Source organism: Henckelia pumila, chromosome 2 (genome assembly GCF_033568475.1).
Source record: "Henckelia pumila isolate YLH828 chromosome 2, ASM3356847v2, whole genome shotgun sequence".
Taxonomy (NCBI): Eukaryota; Viridiplantae; Streptophyta; class Magnoliopsida; order Lamiales; family Gesneriaceae; genus Henckelia; species Henckelia pumila.
In genome coordinates this window covers 3,344,515-3,367,419 of record NC_133121.1, presented here as the reverse complement: position 1 = coordinate 3,367,419, position 22,905 = coordinate 3,344,515, and the positions used below count along the sequence as shown (strand labels likewise).

Genomic DNA, 22,905 nt, shown 5'->3' with positions numbered 1-22,905 from the left:
TTTGAAATTTGCTGCGAAAAATGGTGTGGATATTGTTGTGGTGAATCATGGGACAGTGATGTGTAGTGACCCTGAATGGAATCACCTACTAACTGGAAACTAATAGCATACATTAAACTTAATACAGCAAAATACTTAACAGAGTAAAACGTGCGAAAACATAATCCATAAATTACATATCAGCTTAGTAAAATATATCTAGGCTTAATGCTGTAGTGATACAACCATATCGAAAAACTTAAAAGTAAACATTATACAGCTATATCGAATCCTGCTGTATAATTAACTCCTCAAGGCTCCTGCTTCCTAGTCCTGCCTTGAACTACCAGCTCCATCCATCCTGCGACCTGCCCCGTGGAATAGGGTGTCCAAGATAACAATTAGGACGTGAGCGCTAACGCCCAGTACATAAACATGAGTAAATATATGTATATAATGCATGCAACATGATGACTGGTAAAGGGTCATCTAAAAAGTCATGCTCAGTACCGGCACCACATGAGTGCTGCCACCGCACGGATCAACCTCTGGGTGCAACCACACTCGTCTAGTACACCAGAGTAGTCAGACATACATGTCTCCACCATCACGGTACTCTCAGTGACAGACTATTGAGTATAGAGCTGAGCGGCTCTATAATCAGGTATAACAAGGTATAGGCTCAACATGTATATGCACATGACATATGAGTATAGAAAGCGGTAAATCATATATCATGCCATATAAAATGCCAAATAAATGCAACATATAAACATGTATACTCGCTGGCAATCTCAGTCAATGTGTACGTACCCTAGGCTAGTTCAAGTATAGTAGATCCTAGGTTCCAAGCCTTCGTCCGTAGATAGCCCTTTGGAGTCGCTAGTCCCAGATGACTATAACCATACCTTGGTTATTCCAGAACCTCTCTTATAACCGATAGGGCCCTCAAGTGTATAACTCACATTATATAACTGATCGAAGAAGGAAACTCAGATTTCGTATTTGAAAATGAACTCCGGAGACCCCTAATTATAGCCAAAATTTCCGGACACGAACGTTGCGTCCGTTCGGGTTCGTTGCGTCCGTTCCTGCATGTTTGATACTTGTCAAAAATCGTAGCTTAGTCATCAGGCCACCTCATTCCTACCTGTATCTCAAGGAACGTTGTGTCCGTTTGAGGAACGTTGCGTCCGTTCTTCCCCTCCATCGTTGCGTCTGATGGCCAACGGAAGCTCCGTTCGTCAAATCATCTTTCTAGTTTATTAAGCGCCAAAATTGGTTAATTACTAACCCTTAATCATGTTTAACATATTATTACCTTAAAATGGATTCTGGGTTACTACATTCTTCCCACCTTTAGACATTTTGTCCACGAAATAAAATCTAAAGACAAATCAAGATAACAATATAAAACATCAAACCATGTTTTATTACAACAACTGTAATTACATCTTTACATGGTAATCAAAAGTATAAGGCAAATAACTCAGGATATTCTGCTCGCATATGGCTCTCGGTTTCCCAAGTTGCTTCCTCAAAGCCTCGGCGCTGCCACTATACCATCACAAGTGGTATAGTCTTGTTCCGAAGCAGTTTCTCCTTCCTGTCTAGGATACGGAGTGGTCGTTCAACATAAGACAGATTTGGTTCTAGCTGAATATCAGAAGACTGAATCACATGTGATTCATCAGCTATGTATTGTCGAAGTAACGATACATGAAAAACATTATGTATACTGGAAAGATACGGCGGTAATGCCAAATGATAAGCAACATCTCCGATCTTTTCCAGTATCGGAAAAGGCCCAATGAAACGAGGTGATAACTTGCCTTTCATACCGAATCTCATCACCTTCCTGAAAGGTGACACTCGTAAAAATACATACTCACCAGGCTCAAACTGCAATGGCCTGCGGTGAATATTAGCATAACTGGCTTGTCTATCTTGAGCAGCTTTGATCCTCCGCTTGATCAAATCTACCTTGTCTACAATCTGCTGCACCAACTCAGGACCCTCGACTTGTCGTTCCCCGACTTCATCCCAGAATAACGGAGTACGACACTGTCGACCATACAATGCCTCGAAAGGTGCCATATCAATACTACGATGATAACTGTTATTGTAGGCAAATTCGATCAAAGGTAACTGATTCTGCCAAGATAAGCCAAAGTCCATGACAGAAGAACGTAACATATCTTCCAATGTACGAATCGTCTGCTCTGACTGCCCGTCAGTCTCTGGATGATATGCAGTGCTCAAACTCAAAGTGGTACCCAACGTCTGCTGAAAACTACCCCAAAAACGTGAGGTAAATCGCGGGTCTCTATCACTAACTATGCTCACTGGAATCTCATGCAATCGCACTATCTCCTGGATGTATAAGTGTGTCATGCGATCATAAGAATACTCCCGGTTGTAAGGAATGAAATGTGCTGATTTCGTCAAACGGTCAACAACAACCCAGATAGCATCACACTAACGTGAAGTCATAGGCAAGTGGGTGAAAAAATCTATAGTCACGTGCTCCCACTTCCATTCGGGAATCTCAAGATTCTGCAGTAATCCATCTGGTCGTCGGTGTTCAGCCTTGACCTGTTGAAAAACCAAACATCTCGAAACAAATTGATAAACACTCCGCTTCATCCCTTTCCACCAGAATCTGGTTCGCAAGTCCTTATACATTTTCATACTTCCAGGATGAACTGACAATCAACTCCTGTGAGCTTGAGAAAGAATATCATTCCTGAGCTCCGCAACATCCGGTACAACCACCCGATTTGATAAGCACAATAAACCATCTGCCTGATAATGGAATCCAGATGTATTAACTTCATTGTCTAGACGTGCCAAACGCTGAGTCTTAACATCAGATATCTGAGCATCTTTGATCCGAGAATACAATGCTGGCTCAGATAGAATAGTATACAATCGAATCCCATTTCTCCCTTTCCTGTGCTTAAGCGTAAAACTCAATGAACAACACTCTTGAATCATATGAGACAGAGATACTTCACTAGTCTGAAATGCAGAAAGTCTCACCTGCCGAATCAAAGCATCAGCAGTAATATTAGCAGAACCTGGATGATATTTGATTTCACAATCATAATCCTTTAAGAGATCCATCCAGCGTCTCTGTCTCATATTCAACTCCGCCTGAGTGAATAAATATTTCAGACTCTTGTGGTCTGTGAATATCTCAAATTTCTCGCCATAAAGATAATGCCTCCAGATCTTGAGCGCAAATACAATGGCGGCTAACTCGAGATCATGTACTGGATAATTATTCTCATGCGTCTTCAACTGTCGAGAACATAGGCAATAACATGTCCATGCTGTGTAAGAACACATCCTAACCCCTGATCAGAGGCATCAGTATAGACAACATAACCTCCTGATCCATAAGGTAGGGCTAGCACAGGTGCAGTAGTAAGACGTCTACGCAGCTCGTGAAATGACTCCTCACAATCCGAGGACCATATGAAGGCAACATCTTTTCGAGTAAGCCGAGTCAAAGGTCTGGCCAACTGTGCAAAATTCTCGATGAACCGACGATAATAACCAGCTAGACCCAAGAAACTACGAATCTCAGCAACCGTCGTCGGACGAGACCAGTTCAGCACTGCCTCTATCTTACTAGGATCAACGGATATCCCTTCACTAGAAATCACATGACCGAGAAACACTACCCGATCAAGCCAGAATTCACACTTGCTCAATTTCGCATACAGCTGCTTATCTCGTAACGTCTGTAAAACAATCCTCAGATGATGTGCATGCTCATTCTTGTCATGAGAATAGACAAGAATATCATCAATGAAGACGATGACAAATCTATCCAGATATTCTCGAAATAAATTATTCATCAGATTCATAAAAACTTCCGGTGCATTCGTCAAACCGAATGACATCACCAGAAATTCATAATGCCCGTATCTGGTCCTAAAAGCAGTCGTAGAAATATCTGAGTCTCGTACCTGCATCTGATGGTATCCAGATCTCAGATCTATTTTAGAGTAGACAGAAGTACCATGTAATTGATCGAACAGATCATCAATCCGTGGAAAAGGATACTTATTCTTGATGGTGACACAATTCAGCTGCCTGTAATCAATACATAATCGCATCGATCCATCCTTCTTCTTGATGAACAAAACAGGTGCTCCCCACGGAGAAACACTTGGACGAATATATCTCTTATCAAGAAGATCCTGTAACTGCTGTTTCAATTCCCTCATCTCTGACGGTGCCAGACGATAAGGTGCTCGGGATATAGGCGTAGTTCCTGGTACTACCAAATTCAACCTCTCGAACCGGAGGAAAACCAGGAATATCATCAGGGAATACATCAGGAAACTCGATGACAACCAGTAACTGAACGATACCCGGACTACTCGTGGACATATCAACTGCATAGATGAGGTAGCCCTCCCCACCTGACTCTAAGATATGACATGCCTTTAGAGCCGATACAAGTGGCATCGGAGGTCGCGCACCCTCACCATAAAAGTACCAACTATCACCCTCATCCGGATAAAACTGTACCAGACGCTGATAACAATCCACAGTAGCGTGATGCAAAGTAAGCATATCTATTTCCAAAATACAATCAAAATCGGCCATCGCTAAAATCATCAGATTAGCCGATAACACATGACCCTCAAACTCTAGAAGGCAACCCATCACTAGACGCTTAGTTACTACCTCCTGCTTCAGCGGAGTATATACAACTAAATCCATATCTAATGATACATAAGGTAATCTATGTCTCTTAACAAAACGGCTAGAAATAAAGGAATGTGATGCTTCAGTATCAATTAAAACAAATGCAGGAATACCACATAACAAAAAGGTACCTGCCAACATGCGATCGCTTTCCTCAGTAGCGTGCTCCTGAGACAGAGCAAATACCTTCCCTTGAGTCTGTGGACGGTAACCAGAAGAACTCTGTGGTGCTGGCTGCTGATGTGGAAAAGTAGAAGCCTGAGATCCAACCTGTGATCCCGATCCACTAGCAGAACCCATACGCTGAGGACAATCTCTCCGCAGATGTCCCTGCTCACCACAAATATAACAAGCACCAGTAGCCTTCCGACATGAAGCTGCAGGATGCTTCCCACCACAGTGACTGCAAAACTCTTCCTTCTTCTTCTTTTTTCCAAAACGGAATGTACCTCATGAACCACGAGAACCAGATGAAGTAGAAGTAGTAGAAGAAGACATAGGTCCAGATTGCACAACAGATTGAACCTTAGGCCCAAGAGATCCACCAGGATGTCCTGGCATCATCAACTGTTCCCGCCTATTGCTCTTCTCCACTTGACGGCAATGGTTCACCAAAGTCTCATAAGATGTCGGATCATCACAGACAACAACTTGTGAGTAGATATCTTGATTCAAGCCTTGCAGAAAGATATCATACTTGGACGCATCACTGTCATTAATATGATGACTGAAAGGTAGCAGATCAAGAAATCATTGCTGATATTGATCAATAGTCATTGATCCTTGCCTCAGAGTCAGCAACTCCATAGATCGTGCCTGTCGAACTGCTGGAGGAAAATATAGTTTCTGAAACTGCTGACAGAAATCCCCCCAAGTAACCTGTCCTCTCTCAGTACGTGCTTGAGTAGCTTTGGCATCCCACCATAAGCGTGCTCGATCCTCTAGAACAAATTCTAGAACTTTCAGTTTCTGCTCTTCAGTGCACCCGAAAGCTCGAAAAGCACTCTCGAGTTTAGACATCTGATAAGTGCATTTTATGCACTTAATTTATATATGATTTGACTTGGATTTTGTGATGTATCGAGTGAATTTTATGCGTATTTGTTGTTGTTTTTGTGAGTTGCAAGGATTTGAAAAAAATTAGCAAGAAGAAGCGGAAAACCGAATTACGGGACAACAAACTTCAGAAAATTACTGGGAATGTTAGAGACATCAAAATCCGATCTTCACCATTCAAATTGAATTTTAGGATGTTTTAAAGTTTTTGCCAAAATTTCATCTTGATCCGATGACTAGAACTTAAGTTATGATTTTTACAAAATTTCTACGCAGATGGTAAAATGGAAGAACAAGTAGCGCCCCAGCTCTAGTTTTCCAGCGCTCCAGCGCCCGTAAATTCATGTCCAGAGTGCCCCAGCACCATCTTTTTAGTGCTCCAGCACTAGACGTCCATCATTGAAAAATAAAATACGAAACTTGAGCGCCCCAGCGCCAAATTATTAGCGTTCCAGCGCTGCGCAGTCTCCAAAAATATGGAAAGTCTTTAATCGAGTTTTAAAAGGGATTTTATGACTTATTCTGGAGGGGACGAGGGTTTAGGGAGTTTTCAGAGGAGAAGACGGCTATTGAGAATTTTTGAAGTGCACAAGAGCTCGAGATTCCGGTACGAAGACTGAAGACGGCGGCATCCGGCGACGGAGAAGCTTCATTCTAATTCGTTCTAGTTTCTCTTTGAACTCTATTTTTCTTAGTTTATGGATTGTTGGAAAAACATGAGTTATTTGATTTTTAATTGCGTTATGAACTAATTTCTTAGTCTAGAGGTAGACGGATCTTGACTGGAAATCATAATTGACATATTTTGATTTAGATATTTAAATTTATTCGCACAGTTTATTTGTATTTTCCTGATTTTAATGCTTTCAATTTACTGGCCATAGATTGAATGATATTTTATTTAGAATCTATCACTCGAGAGAGGAGATTTTGAATACGACATAAGAAAATACATCTTTGATGTTTATATTGTTCGAGAGGCATATAACTTCATAGAAGTCATCAGAAGAATTCTTGTGCTATTTACCGGATTTAATAGTTGAACTTAGATAGAAATATTGAGTTTGCTATTGAATACGAATTTCTGCTTGACACTCGAGAGAGGTAGTAGAAAATAATAGGGATTATTGGCTAATAAACTAGAAGAATTGATAATTAAACAATCATTAGAAATAAATTGTGGTGGACAGTCAAGTGAAGTCGAACCTCTAGCATTCATCGCTTATTGAATTTTCATCTCGTGAACTCGTGGTTATTTAGTTTTGTTTCTTGCAAATTTTAGTTTTATAAAAATCAAACCAATTTTGTAGCTCTACATAGGATTAGGATTTTATTAGTTGCAAATATTTGATATAATATCATTTATTCATTCTCCGTGAGATCGACTTGGACTTAATTCCTGTATTATAACTTGACATCGTGCGCTTGCGAGCGAAAAATACGCAAGTTTTTGGCGTCGTTGCCGGGGAATGAATTTTATTTGATTTATATTAAATTGTGCTAATTGGTCTTAATTTTGATTTAGAGCATTTTATTTTATTTTGTTGGTTCTAATTTTAAATCTTTCCTGTCTATGCAGTTTATGCGAAAAAGCCAAAGTTACGACTCACTGCTCTTTGATCCGGAAATCGAGAAAACTGCTAAAGCTTTGAGAAAAGGTAGAAGAGAAGAGTTGCAACAAATGGCTGAATAAAGGGAAAGAGCTGTCAATAATGCTCCGGTGCCGATCAGAGATCACTTTCGACTAGTGATCAATACTCATTATTCTGGGATAGCTCGGCAGAACATCACGGCAAATAATTTTGAGTTGAAGCCAGCTCTGATTAATATGGTGCAGCAAAATCAGCTTAGGGGTGCAGCTACTGAAGATCCATATTTGCACCTGCGTACTTTTCTGGAGATTGCTGACACAGTGAAGATTCATAGTGTTACTGAGGACACCATCAGACTACGATTGTTCCTGTTCTCTCTTAGGGACAATGCTCGTAGTTGGTTACAGTCATTACCTCTTGGAGTATCACTACATGGGAAAACATGACATCTAAATTTCTGGCTAAGTACTTTCCTCCTGCCAAGTCTGCTCAGCTGAAAATTGAGATCACTACTTTCAAACAGAAAGATTTTGAGCAGCTTTATGAAGCTTGGGAGCGGTACAAGGAGTTGCTTAGGAAGTGTCCAAACCATAATTTTCCAGATTGGGAACAAATTGAGTTATTCTACAATGGTTTGAATGGCCCAACGAGGATTTCTGTGGATGCTGCAGCAGGAGGTTTAATATTTTCTAAATTTTCTGAACAGGCATATGAGATGCTTGAGCAAATGACTGTTAAGAGTTATCAGTGGCCGAGTGAGAGATCTGCGATAAGGAAGCCTGCTGGAATTCATGAGGTTGATGCGTTCACTGCTTTGACTGCTCAGATGGCTACTATTTCTACACAGTTGGCTACACTGACCAAAGTCAATCAAGTTTCTATTAAGACAGCATCGCTGGCGACTGCCGTAAATTCTGCTGATGGATTTGAGAGTGTGGATCAAGCTCAAAATGTGAAAAACAGAAATTACAACAACTATCGAGGTAATCCTGTACCCAATCAATATTATCCTAGTTTGCGTAATCATGAGAATTTTTCATATGCAAATAATAATAATGTGTTGAATCCTCCTCCGGGATACAATACAAATAAGGGTGAGGGTAAGCCTCCTTTGGAGGATGTTGTTAATGCTTTTGTGCAGGAATCGAGCAAGAGGATGGCGAGGACTGAGACTCGCCTAGACAGCTTAAAGACGAATGTGGCCAACATGGGTGTTGTATTGCAATCCATGGAGACTACCATTGGGCAGTTGGCGAACGTACTTAAAGATAATAACAGAGGCCAATTCCCAAGTAATACTGAGGTGAATCCCAAGGAGCAGTGTAATGCTATCACGTTGAGGAGTGGGAAGCAGGTGGATAATGAAGAGGGCAAATATGAGAGAAAGACTTCTGAAAAAGTTGCAGTTGATGAGAAGAAGGTCGAGGAGAAAGAGTCTAAACCTGAGCAAAAAACGATGTACAAACCTCCTTTTCCATACCCCCAAATGTTCAAGAAGAAGGCAGTGTGTAACACCCGATATTTTTAAATACGTAAATCTGCATGCATAATTAGGGAATTTAATTATTTAAATTTTAGATCTATGGGTTAAATAATTATGTGAATTATTTGTGCATGATTTAATTTATTTTTAAGCATTTAACCCATAATTAGTGATTTTTATGATTTTTAGTATTTAATTGTTTTTGATCGCGTAGACGGGACCGTGGACGGACGAGATGACAACTTTTTATCCAAATTATTTTATGAGTCTTTTTAGAGCCCAAAAATATTATTTTGAGTTTTATTTCCTCAAAATTTTTAGTATTTAATTTTATATAATTTCAGGAGTCCATTTTTATTCAAATTTAGCCATTTTAATGAATTTTAATTATTTTTAAAATTCCCTTAATTTGTAATTTCGGGATTTTTATATTTTTAAATTGAGTTATCAGATTTTAACTTTTATTTGAAAGATTAAGTTGTATATTTTTATATTTAAAACCTTTTATCTATATTTAATTAACCTATATTTTAATTAAAACAAAAACAAAACCTAATCTACCCAAACCCCACGTTATTTTTCCCATCAGCCGCCTACCTCCCTACTATTCATCATCTTCTTCCTCGAACCACAGCCAAGGAGGTTCCATAGCCGAATTTCTTCGAAGTTTCAAGGTTGCTCGTCGTCCCGTCGTCCCGGAATCGTTCTACGCACTCCTTTCTCTTCAAACTACGGTGCAAGGCATGATTCTTTCTCTATTTTTCGTGCCATATCAGTTATTATGCGTGTGTGTGTGTAGGCATCAAACTTTTCATTGAAATTTTCAGTAAAACAAATCGGATTTCTGGAGGTATGCACATGGTTCTTTGATTTCATTATCATACTCACGTTTTTATGGTTATGAGCATGCATGGCTGCTGGTCCACGGTTCAAAGGGAGTCTTAGGGTCCCTAGGCTGGGTTTTGTTGGATGGTTAAGGCTGGAACAGGGCTGGAGTCGAGCTGCATCAGTTCTGGGTCCAAGGTGCGCAAGTTCAGGGTTTTGAGGAAGAAGACTTCGTTCTACTTCTCCAGGCCGTTATTTTGGGTGAGGCCTGAAGGGTTTGAACCATCTAGATGTTGGTTAGGATTGAGAAGTGGTTTCACGGAAAAATATGGTCGGAGTAGGAAGAACGATTGAAAGTCCCGGCGCTGCTCAGGTCTGCGCGCAAGTCTAGGATAGGCTGACTTGCAGAGGTCCGTTCTCCTTCGTTATGCCATCATTTTGGCTGGTTTTTAGCTTTTTGGAAACGTCTTTGAGTGCACTACGTTTATGAGATGGTTTCACGGCCAAATGTTTCTGGAGCAGATGGCACGAACGAATCTCGTGGAACTGCTCAAACTGTTGGCCGAGAAAGGGGTAGGGGGAGGAGGTTTGGGCTAATTTCGGGTCTGGGCCGGGTCTGAGTGGTTCGGGTCGGGTCAGTAGGATAGTGGGTCGGGTTAAGTTGGTCCGGGTCCGGGTTGGTGGGCCGGGCTCGACTCTTTTTAATTTTAAAGTATTTTATGATTTAATGGGTTTTTGGGCCAATTAATTAAAAATAAAATGATTTGGGCTCCATTTAATTATTTTGGGTTGAACTTAATTATTTGGGCTTAATTAATTTAATTAAGTGAGCCCACTAATTTTTATGGGCTTTAGGGCCCATGAAAGTTATTGGGCCAGTCTTTGGGCTTTTGGGCCCATTGGGCCAGAATTGGTTGTTAATGGGCTTGAATTATTTAATTGGGCTTAGAATAATTTTATTGGGCTTAAGTATGTTAATGGGCCAGTCTCAGTGTTAATGGGCCAGATTTAAGTAAATGGGCTTGAGAGTTTAGGGTCAGCAGTCCAGTACAATCAATGAGAAATTTGCATGTGTCCTGAATATATATTTAATTATTTTATGCATGGGGGTTTATTTTAATATTTATATGTTAGTATGAAATTAAATTAAATATATATGAAGGACACACATTTTAATTAAGTACATGCATTCATGAAATTAATTTTATGTACGATTAAATGTTTAAGGTTGAGCAATAAGAAAATATTTTATGTTGGAAGTTGAAGTAGTGTGACAATTTAAGATTTGAGGGGGATTCGTCCCCATATGTGAACTATTGAAGGGCAGTTTACTGCCAATTTAAGAGGTGATTCGTCACCGCCACGTACGTTGGTTTCCACGCTGATCAGTATTTAATGTATAATTTAAGGTTACACTACGGATACAACCATGCGATGTTAGAAAATAATTTGCTCAACAATATTTATGTGTTATGTTATTTAAGATAATTTAAGTTATGATATGTTATGATGTTTTTAAGCATGCACCTTCATGTATATGTTTTATTGTCCGATATCTTTTTTTAAAAAAATGAAAAGTCTTTTGACTAAAATGTGATAATGGAAAATTGTTATAATTTGCTCAGGTTTATCCATCCGCTTTCATCAAGTTAAAAGTATATTAATACTAACTTCATAGCTTTATTTTTTTACATCTAAAGATAGCAATTAGTTATCTAAAGTTGTTGGGATTAGCGAGCTTGACTAAAAGAATGGTTCATTAAAAAAATCAATTATATCATTTGGTACATAGATATACTTTTAAATTTAACATTATTATTACTGTTGCAACTGTAAAGAGAGTGTTTTGAGATGAAATGCATGTTGTTAAATTATTGTTTGATGTCATATATTAAGCGATGTATGTTTGAGACAGGTGATACTATATGTATAATTCATCATTTTTTTGATTGAGTATTATTCATCATTTTCAAATTATGAAATCTTGGTAAATATTATTGTAAAAACATATGAAGTTAATTATATATGACATTTAATATATATTTCTCTGGTAAGTTATTGTCAAATGAGTCTTTTCAGACATGATTTATCTATTTTTCCTCGAAAAATATGTTTCACTAATTGTCGCTGGCTATAATAGTATATATTGGATCTTTCTTAATGTGCATGGTTCACACCATTAATTAATATTAATATGCATGTGATCACTGATTTGCCAACATCTCAACTCTTAACCTGATTCACGTAGAGTTACATAAACGGTATATTCGTAGACCCGGCTTGGTGTTCGGGTTGAAAGAGTATGTATTGGAAATACTGTATTCATGACGAGCCATTGGAAAAACTCCAGTATCACCAACAACCGGCATCTTATATGGTACTTGCCGGATTTTGATTTCCTTCCCAAAACACAGAGCGTGCTCCCCTTGTATTATTACAAGTGATGAGCCCTTGTGATTGACCCAGTTCATTCGAAGTAGGTTCAGGGCCGGATGTTATCGTGTCATCGATAACTATAACTTGGCCGAAAGACGTGGGAGAATCGCTAGTGATGGTAGATCGCGCCACCTCCCATAAGGTGGCGTTAGGGCCGTCTAGCACGTCTTGGATATACAAATGAAGTTTATGCATGTGCCCTTTCTTTCTTGGCAAACATTTTGGGGCCATTGGTTTTCATTTTTGTTTGTTATTGCTCCCTTTGGCGTTGGCTATGATGAACCATGCGGAGAATATATGTAGAAACTATATATGATGATTTTTGTGTTGTACGGGATTCATGGAATCATGTTGCCTATGATTAATTATATAGATGGGGTAGCGAGATTTATAGCTATGTTCTTGGTCCTTGACCTGTTAATTTGGAGCTAATCATTGACGGATATATAGTTTTCTTCAAAAATTAAATTTCATATCCATGTGATGGGACTTAAATTAATCCATAATTAATTTTTGGGAAAACTTATTTCTCTAGTATTGAATTATTTAATTATTTCCTAATAGAAGCATTGAGATTTTCGTTATTATTATTTTATAAAGGGACGTGTCTACACTTGCATGCATGTAAAAGATTTGCGACATGAATTTAAAGAAACTCCGGTCCAACCCCTAAGTTTAATTTAGGTAGTGTTTGCAACCTCTAAAAATAAGTGATTATGGAGATTCTCTTCACAAATTTATGAAGAAAATCTTCATAATCACTTATTTTTAGAGGTTACAAACACTATCTTAGTGTTTTTTTTTTGAAGACAAACACTACCTTAGTGTTAGGATTGAAAGAGCTTTAAATTTTCAAGGGAAAAAAAATTGATCTAGAAACTTTGAAATCACGTCAAAAATTTCTCGGTCTAATGACAAGGTTAAGGTCTTTATAAGAATTCTAATTAGAGTTTTATTTGTACGGGTTTCGTTATGAAAATCCGTCAAACCTCGTTGTATCATAAACGAAACATATAAACCACATTTTCTAGTTTTTGACCAAGCTTTTCTCATCCAAATGTTAGTTTTCAAAAATTATATTTCCAATTTTTTTTTTTAATCAAAGCACGCTCTTTATTTGAACCATAAGCTAGATTAGCTTAATGCCTTAAACTTTGGTCAATGATAAAAGGACGTCACATAAAGTCAAACTTTAATTTTATTAGCATTTGATCCATTGTTGTATGTTCTTTCATGAATTGTAGGATTTATTAAGGTATTCTGATCCCCAAAAATTTCGTTCAAGGTTTTAAAAAAAACGCCTAACAAAATAAAGAAAAATAAGTCATGATATAATAAACTCATAAAATCTCCCTATCCTTCTGAAATTGAATGTTTTGTATAATTTATAGCACAAACCATACTTATTTATATATATATATATATATTAATCTCAAAATATTTTAACGCAATATTTAGACACGATATGAGACACACTTTGCACCTAATTTTGCGCGTACGCATTATATAGATTGTGGAAGACGAGATGTAGAATGTGCAAGTTTCTTGTAGTTTTAGGGAGAATATTTTGACTTTTTTTTTTTTTTTTATATTACTCATAGGCGGCTTAATTCTGTATATAAACTAATGCAATCTTACTATACATTTAACCCTTCAAGTTATTCATCAAGGAAAATTAGAAGTTAACATGGAGAAATCCCTCATGGTTTTAACACTTGTCTCTATTATGGGCATTGCCAATGGTGTGGCAATGGGGCCTGAATTAGTGCAAAAATGGCTGAATACCCGATACCGGGTAAAGGAAAGGGTCACCCCGCTCCAGTTCTACGTTCGTGATGTGTTTAGTACGCCAAACACGAAGAATGTCACCACGACGAATGTCATCGTGGCCAAGGCAAACACTACTTTCGGTTCTCCTACACTTTTCGGCCTTGTCGTGGTGATAGACGATCCGGTGACAGTCGGGCCGGAGCCGGATTCCAAGGTGATGGGTCGGGCAGAAGGGATCGTCACTTTTGCCTCGTTGGAGAAGATTAGCCTACACATGACGTTCACTGTCGTGTTCACGGATGAGAAGTACAATGGGAGCACACTTAGTTTTGTTGGTCGTAATTCGTGCCTTGCTGTCGAGCTAGGTCAGATATCTATAGTTGGTGGAACGGGTGCTTTCATGTTGGCGAGAGGTGTTGCGTTTGTGAATACCATCCCGTCTAATAGTTCGGGTGATACTGTTTTCGAGTATAATGCGTTTGTATTGCATTATTGATCGATCGTGACATGACGCTCGATCTCATCTGTTCCATATTTCATGTTTTGAAGTTTGTAATTCTAGCAGTTTGATTTCATGTGTTCAATTGTATAGTGTGTGTTGTGTCGGGCATAACAATTATGGTTCTGTTCTTTGTAATAAATAAATAGTTTGCAAATGGACCGACTTACGTATCATTTATCAATCATAACAGAATAAAGTACTAAACAGAATAAAATTCAAATGCTTCTCATAGTCAATGGCTATATCACATTCATATGCGTGAGTCTCTTAGGCAATCATACATAACATAACATAAACAAAAACGAAATATCATGTCTTAGGCCTCAATAAATCCATGTAGTAAACATGTAAGATCTGATAAACAAGAAAAGCCCTGAAACGCACGATGATCCAAATGAAACTGCAAATGTTTGGATCAATTGCAAGCATTAAATCTGCAGGTAGCATTGAATCTGGTTCCTGAATTGGCCCTCATGAAGCCCAAAGCGGTCCGGAGGACTTGTCGAGTCGACCCCATTAACGCCCAGTTCATGTGTTGGATTACAGCAAATGAGTGATATGGAAAGACTATGCTATTATATGAATTCAAAAGTGCAGTTGTTCCTTCCCTTAGGAGGGTTCTGTATGGGTCGCCTCTTCCAGTCATGCCTTGCCATAAGGTCAAGTCTGTGCCGTATTTTTCGGCCGCGATAGGGCCGAACACGAGGGCCACTTTGGTGTCCGGGCTCACCACCTTCCAATAGCATCTGTGCTCTGGCATCATCCACTGTCTACAAGAAGTATCATACAATGTGTGAAGATTTATCGTTACCAGAAGCGCTTTCTAGAAGCTTTTTTCGAAGTTCGAAAGTTAGACGAGTTAATGTAAAATCAAACTTACTGATGTGAGCAAGCTGAAGCTTCCAAGAATGGCGTCGGAGGCACCGGAGGAAACCGAGGCAATGGAGGCAGATGAGGAGCCGGTGGAAGCCTTACTGGTGGAGGGGAAACAGGCACCGTGGGCGTGGGGGATTTTGGGCAGAAGGACATAGGCTCGGCGGGCTGCGCTAGCAATGGATCCACGGTATACATTTCCATATCAAACATGTTGAACATCAATCTCAGGCCACCAGCTGGACCAGCGGCTACCCCACAGTCACTCGAGCCTAGCCCGCTGCTCGAAACTTGCGCATAGCAGCCTCTCAAATCTGGGGTCCCATCAAACTTCATCGCATAATTTCCCACCCAATTCGTGGTTTCTTCTCTCCATGTCGAGTACTGGCCGCCACTGCCTGGACAGGCCAATGTCACGTTCATTCCTGCACACAAGAAACTACTACTTTCACTCGCTGCACACATACAAACAAGTTCAACTCAGCATAATTATGCACAGTAAGTGTTCGAAAATTTACCGGACAAGGGGTAATCGTAAAGGGATATCTGGCCATCTCTGCATTGATCACAGAAGACAGTCCCAGTAACCATTGTATCTCCATATACTCCATCAATGGACGCTGCTGCAAAAACAAGAAGAAATCCCGTGAAGAAAAGCTTCCCTGACCAATCCATGGATCCGGAGGAGCTGTGAATTAATTAAGCAGTAAACAAAAGGGTGTCTGCAGAACCTTAAATAGTGAAGCTTGAGAAAGAGAAATCTTGGTGTGGACGAATTTGAACGAGTAGAAAAAAAGTGACACGGTACTAATTATAATCGGCGCCAGTGCTGCAACGCTCACCTGCCTCCATTTATTGTAAATCGTGGCTTCAATTCAGGATGGTGGTACGGAGTTGCATTTAAGGTTGCGGAAATTATTAGGAATTTAGGATTTAGCTTTGACATTAAGGGAAAGAGTTGGAGCAGGAACTGTACAAGTGTCGCTGTAAGATTTGTCAAGGAAAATGAACAAGGAGTTGCTTCATTAATGTCCATCTACTACTGTCTGCTTTGTGAATCTTTGATGAGAATAGTTGTTCAGAAATGTGGACACCACAAAGAAACATGTGAAACAGTCAGTATTTCCCCAGTTCAAAATTCAAATCTTTGAATGATAGGTTCATATCAAAGCACCCAAGCGAAGGTGGCCATTTTATTTTATTTTATACAAGTTTTACTCTGATGCATATGTTCATATTATTAATATACAAAGGTAAAATTACAGCATGGCAGAAGAATCATTTTTATTTTTTTTTAACCCAAGAATCATTAAACTATCATTTGACCAATATATCAACAATGAACTAACTTTGACTCGATTTCGTCGTACTAACTTGAGAAATAGATTTGTGATGATAACGAATTGGTCTCGACCCTGGATTTGTTCAAATATATTGCTATAAAGATTAGATTTTTAGATATAACTTACAAGATAAAATTGAATTAGCTTCTCACTTGTCATTATCCATAACAATTGCAAATCAGATTAAATTATTTGCATAGCCCAATATATCAAGAGTTATTTATTCATGCAAATGCCTTAACATATAACTGAAAGTGATCATATCATCAACCAACAATATTTTGTCGATCATTAAATAAATTTCATTTTTATAGGAAAAAACATTAACTTTGAAAAGCAAGCACGTTTTTTTTTTTTTGGAGTAATTTATTGATTAAATAAACGAAATTGAAGTAGTTTATTTTTTAAAAAGATAACCGTGGAGGGGAAATCTGAAAGTGAACCAAGATTTATGTAATTATTATGATAATAGTTTGATGTAAGTAGTCCCTAAGCATGGGCGGCACGGCTATTGCAAATCAAACAAAATGATTTACATCGGGTCCCATTATTTAACAAATAAAACGACGACACAGAGGAATGTAAAAACCCTAATAAATCTAACTGAGTTGACCACAGTCGGCGATCACCACAGGCTTGGAGGTCTTTCCACCACCAGATCCCACCTTCTCCACCGCCCTCACCACCTCCATCCCCTCCACCACCTGCCCAAACACCACATGCTTCCCGTCCAGCCACTCTGTCTTCTCCGTGCAGACGAAAAACTGAGATCCGTTCGTCCCCGGACCCGCATTCGCCATGGACAAAATTCCAGGCCCAGTGTGTTTCTTCACGAAATTCTCGTCTGCGAATTTGGCGCCGTAGATCGATTCTCCCCCGGTTCCGTTCCCGGCGGTGAAATCTCCACCCTGGCACATGAACCCGGGGATAACGCGGTGGAAGGTTGATCCCTTGTAGTGGAGCGGCTTTCCGGATCTCCCGACGCCTTTCTCGCCGGTGCAGAGAGCTCGGAAGTTCTCAGCAGTCTTCGGAACGACGTCCGCGTAGAGCTCCATCACGATCCGCCCGGCAGGCTGGCCGCCGACTGCCATATCGAAGAAAACCCTGGGATTCACCATTTCTGCAAAATTCAGTTAGCTAGGGTTTAGGTGGTGATAGTGATGATGATATTATAATGGAAGGGGGTATAATCTCCGCCGTTGAACGTGGACGCGTGGCGTTATCTGGAGACATGTACCTTTTCGAATGACGCGTGGTGAGTAGGGTTAAAAAAAGTAACCATAGTTGGCGTTAATGAGGACACGTTTTCCTATTTTACCACGGTTGGATTTTGACATCCGTCACGATTAATAATTTAAAAAAATGCATATGCTTTTTTCCAAATCATATTTTTTTTAATAATATTAAACATACAACAAATATATCTTAAGATTTTATTATTGTATGTCGCGATATTTTATGTTTAATGTATCGTGAGATTTTGACAAATTAAATTTTTATGTTTTATAGCACTTGTAACATCACTTTTTTTTTAAAAAAAAAAAAAGATCTGAAGTTACTTATTATCTAATAATTACCACTTATATTTCTAAGTTGATAAATAATATATTAAATTTTTAGTATTATGTTAGATACATAGCGTATTTAGGTATATCTTGACTAAAATTAAAAGGTTACGTGTCCAATTCGAGAAAATACAGTTTTATTTTGAACTCAGTTTATCTTCTAATGTGGTAATACGGACCAAAAAGTTGAAACTCGTATCTTCTAGGATGGATCATTTCCATGATTTAAAAAACAGAACACCGAAAAATGGATCAAAAGTAACTCAAAGAAGTTGGAAGGGCCCATTATATTGGGCTTTAGTGGGCTTAGTTCCACAATACTTGAAATGGATACAGAGTAAATTAAGAAATCAGAATATTGGGCTTTAATGGTCGTAGTTCCAAAATACTTGAAATGGATCCAAAGGCTATCCGGAGTTGGGTCTCAAAAACTGTTTCTACTATTGAGAACCCATATCACCATATGTATGCATCGAACACCAAGAAGGATGAATGGTGGAGTAACAAATATTACACTTTGATAAATCTTTGGGAGATTGTCGAGATCAAAAATACTGGCATTTCATCGAAAATTGTTGGATTATGACATGCCAGTAATTGAGTCAAAATAGCAAAAATCAAAATTTAGTGTATCAATCAGACTTTGAAACTTTATAGGCCAAAACCCAAATTAGACATGTTAATAGAATTAAAAAATAATAATCATTTTATCGAGGGCAAAAAAAACATCTGAAAAATAATTTGTCCGACCTGGAAGACTAGTTACTTGTTTATCTTATAATGACAATTAAATCTTGAAGATTCCCCTATGTTCTAAAACAAGGTTGGCTCTTTCAAAATATATAAATTTATATACATAAGGTGGCAGGGTGACCATGTTTAAAAGAGCCAATTTGAAAATTGCCAAATGTGTCAAATTCCCAGAATTCCTGTTAGAGTAATGAAAAGGTAGTTGAGGAGGCACGTTACGCTGCGGCCCATGCACCTTAATCAACTCTCCACAATTCAAGGAAAAATAAAGAATAAATAAACTGATTGTGATCGGGATGAATATTGAATGAGGAGTGGGGAAGGCTTTGTCTGAATCGATCAAATTATTTTTTAATTCCTTCTATGCTTTGTCACATTCTTCTTCTCACTGGGACCAGCAAATAAATTAAACTAAAAGGCTCAAAATGATTTTTTTTGTTTTTTAATCACAAGAGGGGTTGTGCCATGTGTGGATAAATCATTTTACATTTAGAATAATATCTGTTATTATAAATTTGGAGGATTACATATTAAAAAATGAGCAAAGTTGAGGAAAATATGTGCAACCACTGACCCTCGTTTGCCCCGTCCCTGTTTCTCGCAATCTTCCTCATCCATATCTCCTTTTCTTACAAACGGTGTCTTTTTCTTCTTTTTTTTTTTATGAAATAAATATAATGTTCTTACAATGTCTTTCGGGAGATTCGATTATTAAAAAAAATGTGTATATATATATTCATTCTCCTTTAGATTTCTATTGAGTTGTGCTTTAATATTGCCTTTTGTCTGGAATAAAAAAAATGTTTGCGGAACAAAGGTTTTTATGTATCGTTTTTCACGCTCATTCTCGTTTCCAAAAGTGAGAAGTGTCACTGACCAGAGAGAAGCACTTCCAAATATGAGGAGAATATGGTTTAAAGGGCTCTTCAATCAAATCAAATGTTATACAATATAAATTAAAAATTATTGAAACAAAAAGCAAACACAAGTTAGTATAAGTTAAGCAAAAGCAAATACAAGTACAAGTCAAATGAACCGCATTTTAAATTTAATCAAACTAAATATTTACGATCATTATCAAGATTGTTTTTGCAAAAAAAATCATTTTATACAAATAATAATGCAATCTTAACTCCAATTACTATTGTATAATTTTTTTGAATTATTCCATACTAATTGAATGCCAAATAACTACTAACCCTCTTAATCGTGGAAAAGCGGCTCTAGTGGGAATGGGAGTGAAGTTTACAATTATTATTATTTTTGTCGGTGTTAGCTTTAGTTTAGTTGAGATATAAGATTTTGCAACTATGTTTTGCTATTAAAAAAATGATTTAATTTATATATTATAAAATAATAAAAAAAATTAAAAGTGAATAGTGTCTGAAAACAAAAATTGAAAAACTGAAAATCAAAAGTGAGCAATATTTGATAAGTTATTTTGATTATATAAAATTTTCAGCTCAACCACTTTTCTATAAAGCAGAATCAAGAATTCAAAAGTTTTTTACAATTCAAACAAATTGAGAAAAAGCTAATACATAATTTAGATTTAAGAAACACACAAAATTGATAGCCAAAAAACAAAATCACTTATTTATGATTAAAAAACAATCCTTAAAAATGTAACTTTTATTTGGTTTCTCTTTGATGGACCAAATTTTTTGTTATCTATTACTCAAACTTAATCAAATAGTAGGCATGGCCGTATAGGTTACGAGATATCCAAGCAACTGATAAATACGTTGACTTTGAATAAATAGTGGATAATTGGAGGTGGTAAATGAAATAAAACATTTAAAACTCCTCAGATGATTACGTTACTCGCACGATGAGGCGCGTGAGAGACAAAGCTAGGGCTTGAGCGTGGGACTTGGGAGAGAAGCCAATGGTTCTTTTAGAGCTCTTTCTTTTTCAGCACGCAACAGATTCAATTTCATCGGGTGTTTTGATTTATTTTCTGCTCAACTCTCATCGATGGCGGCTCCGCCTCCTGGACTGTACTCCGGCGCCAGCACGCTCGCTTTGGTAATTGATTGATTTTTCACACTTTCCGCCGTTGTTATCCCCCTTTTTTTTCCCCTTATTTTTTGTGTTTTTATGTGTGTGCGAGAGGGAGAGTGATGAAAGTTGTTTGAATTTTGATGAATGGCAGGTGGCTCGGGTATCTGCTTTATCATTCGGGCTCGTTTACGGGAATATGAAGCTCAAGTTTCTAAGGGTATTTTGCTCTCTTTCTTTCCTTCTTCTCTGTGTCTCAGCTGAATCTGAGTATTTGACGTTGTGAAATTGGGGTGGAATGTGCTTGACTTACATGATTCGTGCACAATTATGATATTGATGATTGATTGACGGAAAACAAAATATATGGCTTCCCAAAGCCCCGAATTTAGGAACTAGATTCAAGCTGCTGCTTTTTTGTTGAACTAATGATGTGTACGTATGTCAAATGTTCGGGGATAAATTTGATGTGCCATCATTTGTTGTGCTGTGATTACTTATCGTCTTTAGACATTTTCGCATGCATAATATATTGAATCATCCCATAGTTTGATCTAGCCTCTAGCCCCGAATCCTGGGTCTGCCTGCCCTGTTTTTAAACCTGGTGATTGTCTCGATTGAAAGAATTTGTGCTATCCTTTTTTCTGAAAAATTTCTTATTTAGCACAACCTTATGTTCGTCTAGTTTGTCTACGAATCTTCCCTTTGCTTCTCTCATTTGACATTAGTTTCTTCAGAAAGTTTGTCATTAGTTTAAGTTCTAGTGATTGATTGCTATAGACTTCCTGGTGATATACTGATATTTGATATCGTCTTTTTGATTGGCACTTGCATGTAAGTATCATGGGGTTTAACTTTATCGTCAGTTGGCCACCGATATCACTTCTCATATTTTCAAGTAAGGTCAGCCGAGTGAGAGGATCGACTTTTGTTCTGCACTTTGAATCAAAAGTTCATTTTTTTATGATCTTCGAAAGGAGTTCACATTTTTATCGTCTTTACCCAATCAATCCATCAATGCCACAGCTTGAACATATGCATTGCAGCTTTCACGAAATATAATGTCCTCTCTAGATTATTCGAATTACAAAGATGAAAAGCGGTGCTTCACGTGTTGCTCAAGATGCAATGAGTTGATTATATAGTCCTGTGATTCAAAAAGCTGGTGCACATGACTATTTTAATTTTCCTTGTTTATACGTTTGAATGTGAGTACTCCTTTCTGCATTGTCATTAAATTCTCTCCTTTATGTTGACACTTGCATGCTTCTTTGGACCTCTGAAAATGAAGTTGCTGACCAATGTGATTAATGTGATCATCTCAAAGGTCCTTTGCATATTATTTTTTTCTTTAAGTTTTTTCTCTCGATTCAATTACTTGTGCGTTCCGTGATGTCTCATGTATTTGAAGAAATATTCTCTGCAATATTATTTACTTTTACTTTGTGTATCCGATGTTCTCTGTTTTACCGTTGAGGCGCAGTTATATTCTATTCTCCTGCCTAGAGCTGAGAAGACTGAATTTTTATCATTATCTTTATTTTACCAGGCGAAGGCCAAATCTCAAAACAAAGCTGAGGCCATGGGGCATCATTGAAGGAGCCCATTCTGTGGTTTTTTGCTGGCTGATGAAATAATCCATGGACAATTTATCTTCATTCTGGCTTCAGTTTTGAGATCTGTGGTTTCTCTACTTGTAACTATTTAGTTTTTGGAGGATTGAGGCAAATGATTCTGGTCTTGCGCTGATTCTGTTTCAATCTTCAGGATATTGACTTATTTCTGAAGCAAGAACATCATAGTTTCACGTGATAAATAAAAGTGTGAAAATGGACGAGTGAGACTGGCGACCACAACCCACCCCAACCCAACGGCGGGTAGGGATGGTTTGTCTTTTAGACGCGGGTAGGAAAATACTAGCACAAATCATTTGGAAAATTGTCAACCTACAATTTATTATGGTGGGATGAAGCAAAACAAAAACATAAGAAGGTGAGATAAAAAA

The 22,905-nt window shown here is 38.0% G+C and overlaps 3 protein-coding genes, 1 long non-coding RNA gene and 1 other non-coding gene across 6 annotated transcripts; 2 read left to right on the top strand and 3 right to left on the bottom strand.

The window, feature by feature from the left end:
• Positions 1 to 7,843: 7,843 nt before the first annotated feature.
• Positions 7,844 to 7,949, bottom strand: LOC140885682 (small nucleolar RNA R71). Its single transcript, XR_012151100.1, has one exon. It is a non-coding gene; the product is annotated as a small nucleolar RNA R71 (small nucleolar RNA).
• Positions 7,950 to 13,773: 5,824 nt separating this feature from the next.
• On the top strand, positions 13,774 to 14,395 carry LOC140879866 (pterocarpan synthase 1-like). The gene has a single exon (XM_073283812.1). The coding sequence runs from the start codon at positions 13,784 to 13,786 to the stop codon at positions 14,360 to 14,362; it is 579 nt and encodes a 192-aa protein (XP_073139913.1). The 5' UTR covers positions 13,774 to 13,783; the 3' UTR covers positions 14,363 to 14,395.
• A 170-nt stretch (positions 14,396 to 14,565) lies between these two features.
• Positions 14,566 to 16,404, bottom strand: LOC140879864 (uncharacterized). Of its 2 annotated transcripts, XM_073283810.1 has the most exons (4): positions 15,973 to 16,404; positions 15,760 to 15,864; positions 15,249 to 15,666; positions 14,566 to 15,138 (listed from the first exon to the last, which is right to left on the bottom strand). In XM_073283810.1, the coding sequence occupies exons 2-4, from the start codon at positions 15,830 to 15,832 to the stop codon at positions 14,784 to 14,786; spliced, it is 846 nt and encodes a 281-aa protein (XP_073139911.1). In that variant the 5' UTR covers positions 15,833 to 15,864; positions 15,973 to 16,404; the 3' UTR covers positions 14,566 to 14,783. The 2 variants fall into 2 exon arrangements, with proteins under 2 accessions (XP_073139911.1, XP_073139910.1); XM_073283809.1 differs by lacking the exon at positions 15,973 to 16,404 and having other exon boundaries at positions 15,760 to 15,962.
• A 612-nt stretch (positions 16,405 to 17,016) lies between these two features.
• On the bottom strand, positions 17,017 to 17,741 carry LOC140879867 (peptidyl-prolyl cis-trans isomerase 1-like). The gene has a single exon (XM_073283813.1). The coding sequence runs from the start codon at positions 17,700 to 17,702 to the stop codon at positions 17,184 to 17,186; it is 519 nt and encodes a 172-aa protein (XP_073139914.1). The 5' UTR covers positions 17,703 to 17,741; the 3' UTR covers positions 17,017 to 17,183.
• Positions 17,742 to 20,740: 2,999 nt separating this feature from the next.
• On the top strand, positions 20,741 to 22,741 carry LOC140879868 (uncharacterized). The gene is made up of 3 exons (XR_012149539.1): positions 20,741 to 20,927; positions 21,055 to 21,120; positions 22,450 to 22,741. It is a non-coding gene; the product is annotated as an uncharacterized lncRNA (long non-coding RNA).
• Positions 22,742 to 22,905: the final 164 nt, after the last annotated feature.

Excerpts from the sequence above, each read along its gene's own strand:
- LOC140879866 (XM_073283812.1), top strand. The coding sequence starts at position 13,784 with ATGGAGAAATCCCTCATGGTTTTAACACTTGTCTCTATTATGGGCATT.
- LOC140879864 (XM_073283809.1), bottom strand. The coding sequence starts at position 15,916 with ATGGATTGGTCAGGGAAGCTTTTCTTCACGGGATTTCTTCTTGTTTTT. Across the intron at positions 15,667-15,759 it reads TTACGATTACCCCTTGTCCG|GAATGAACGTGACATTGGCC; the intron begins GTAAATTTTCGA and ends TCTTGTGTGCAG. Across the intron at positions 15,139-15,248 it reads GCTTCAGCTTGCTCACATCA|ACAGTGGATGATGCCAGAGC; the intron begins GTAAGTTTGATT and ends TACTTCTTGTAG.
- LOC140879867 (XM_073283813.1), bottom strand. The coding sequence starts at position 17,702 with ATGGTGAATCCCAGGGTTTTCTTCGATATGGCAGTCGGCGGCCAGCCT.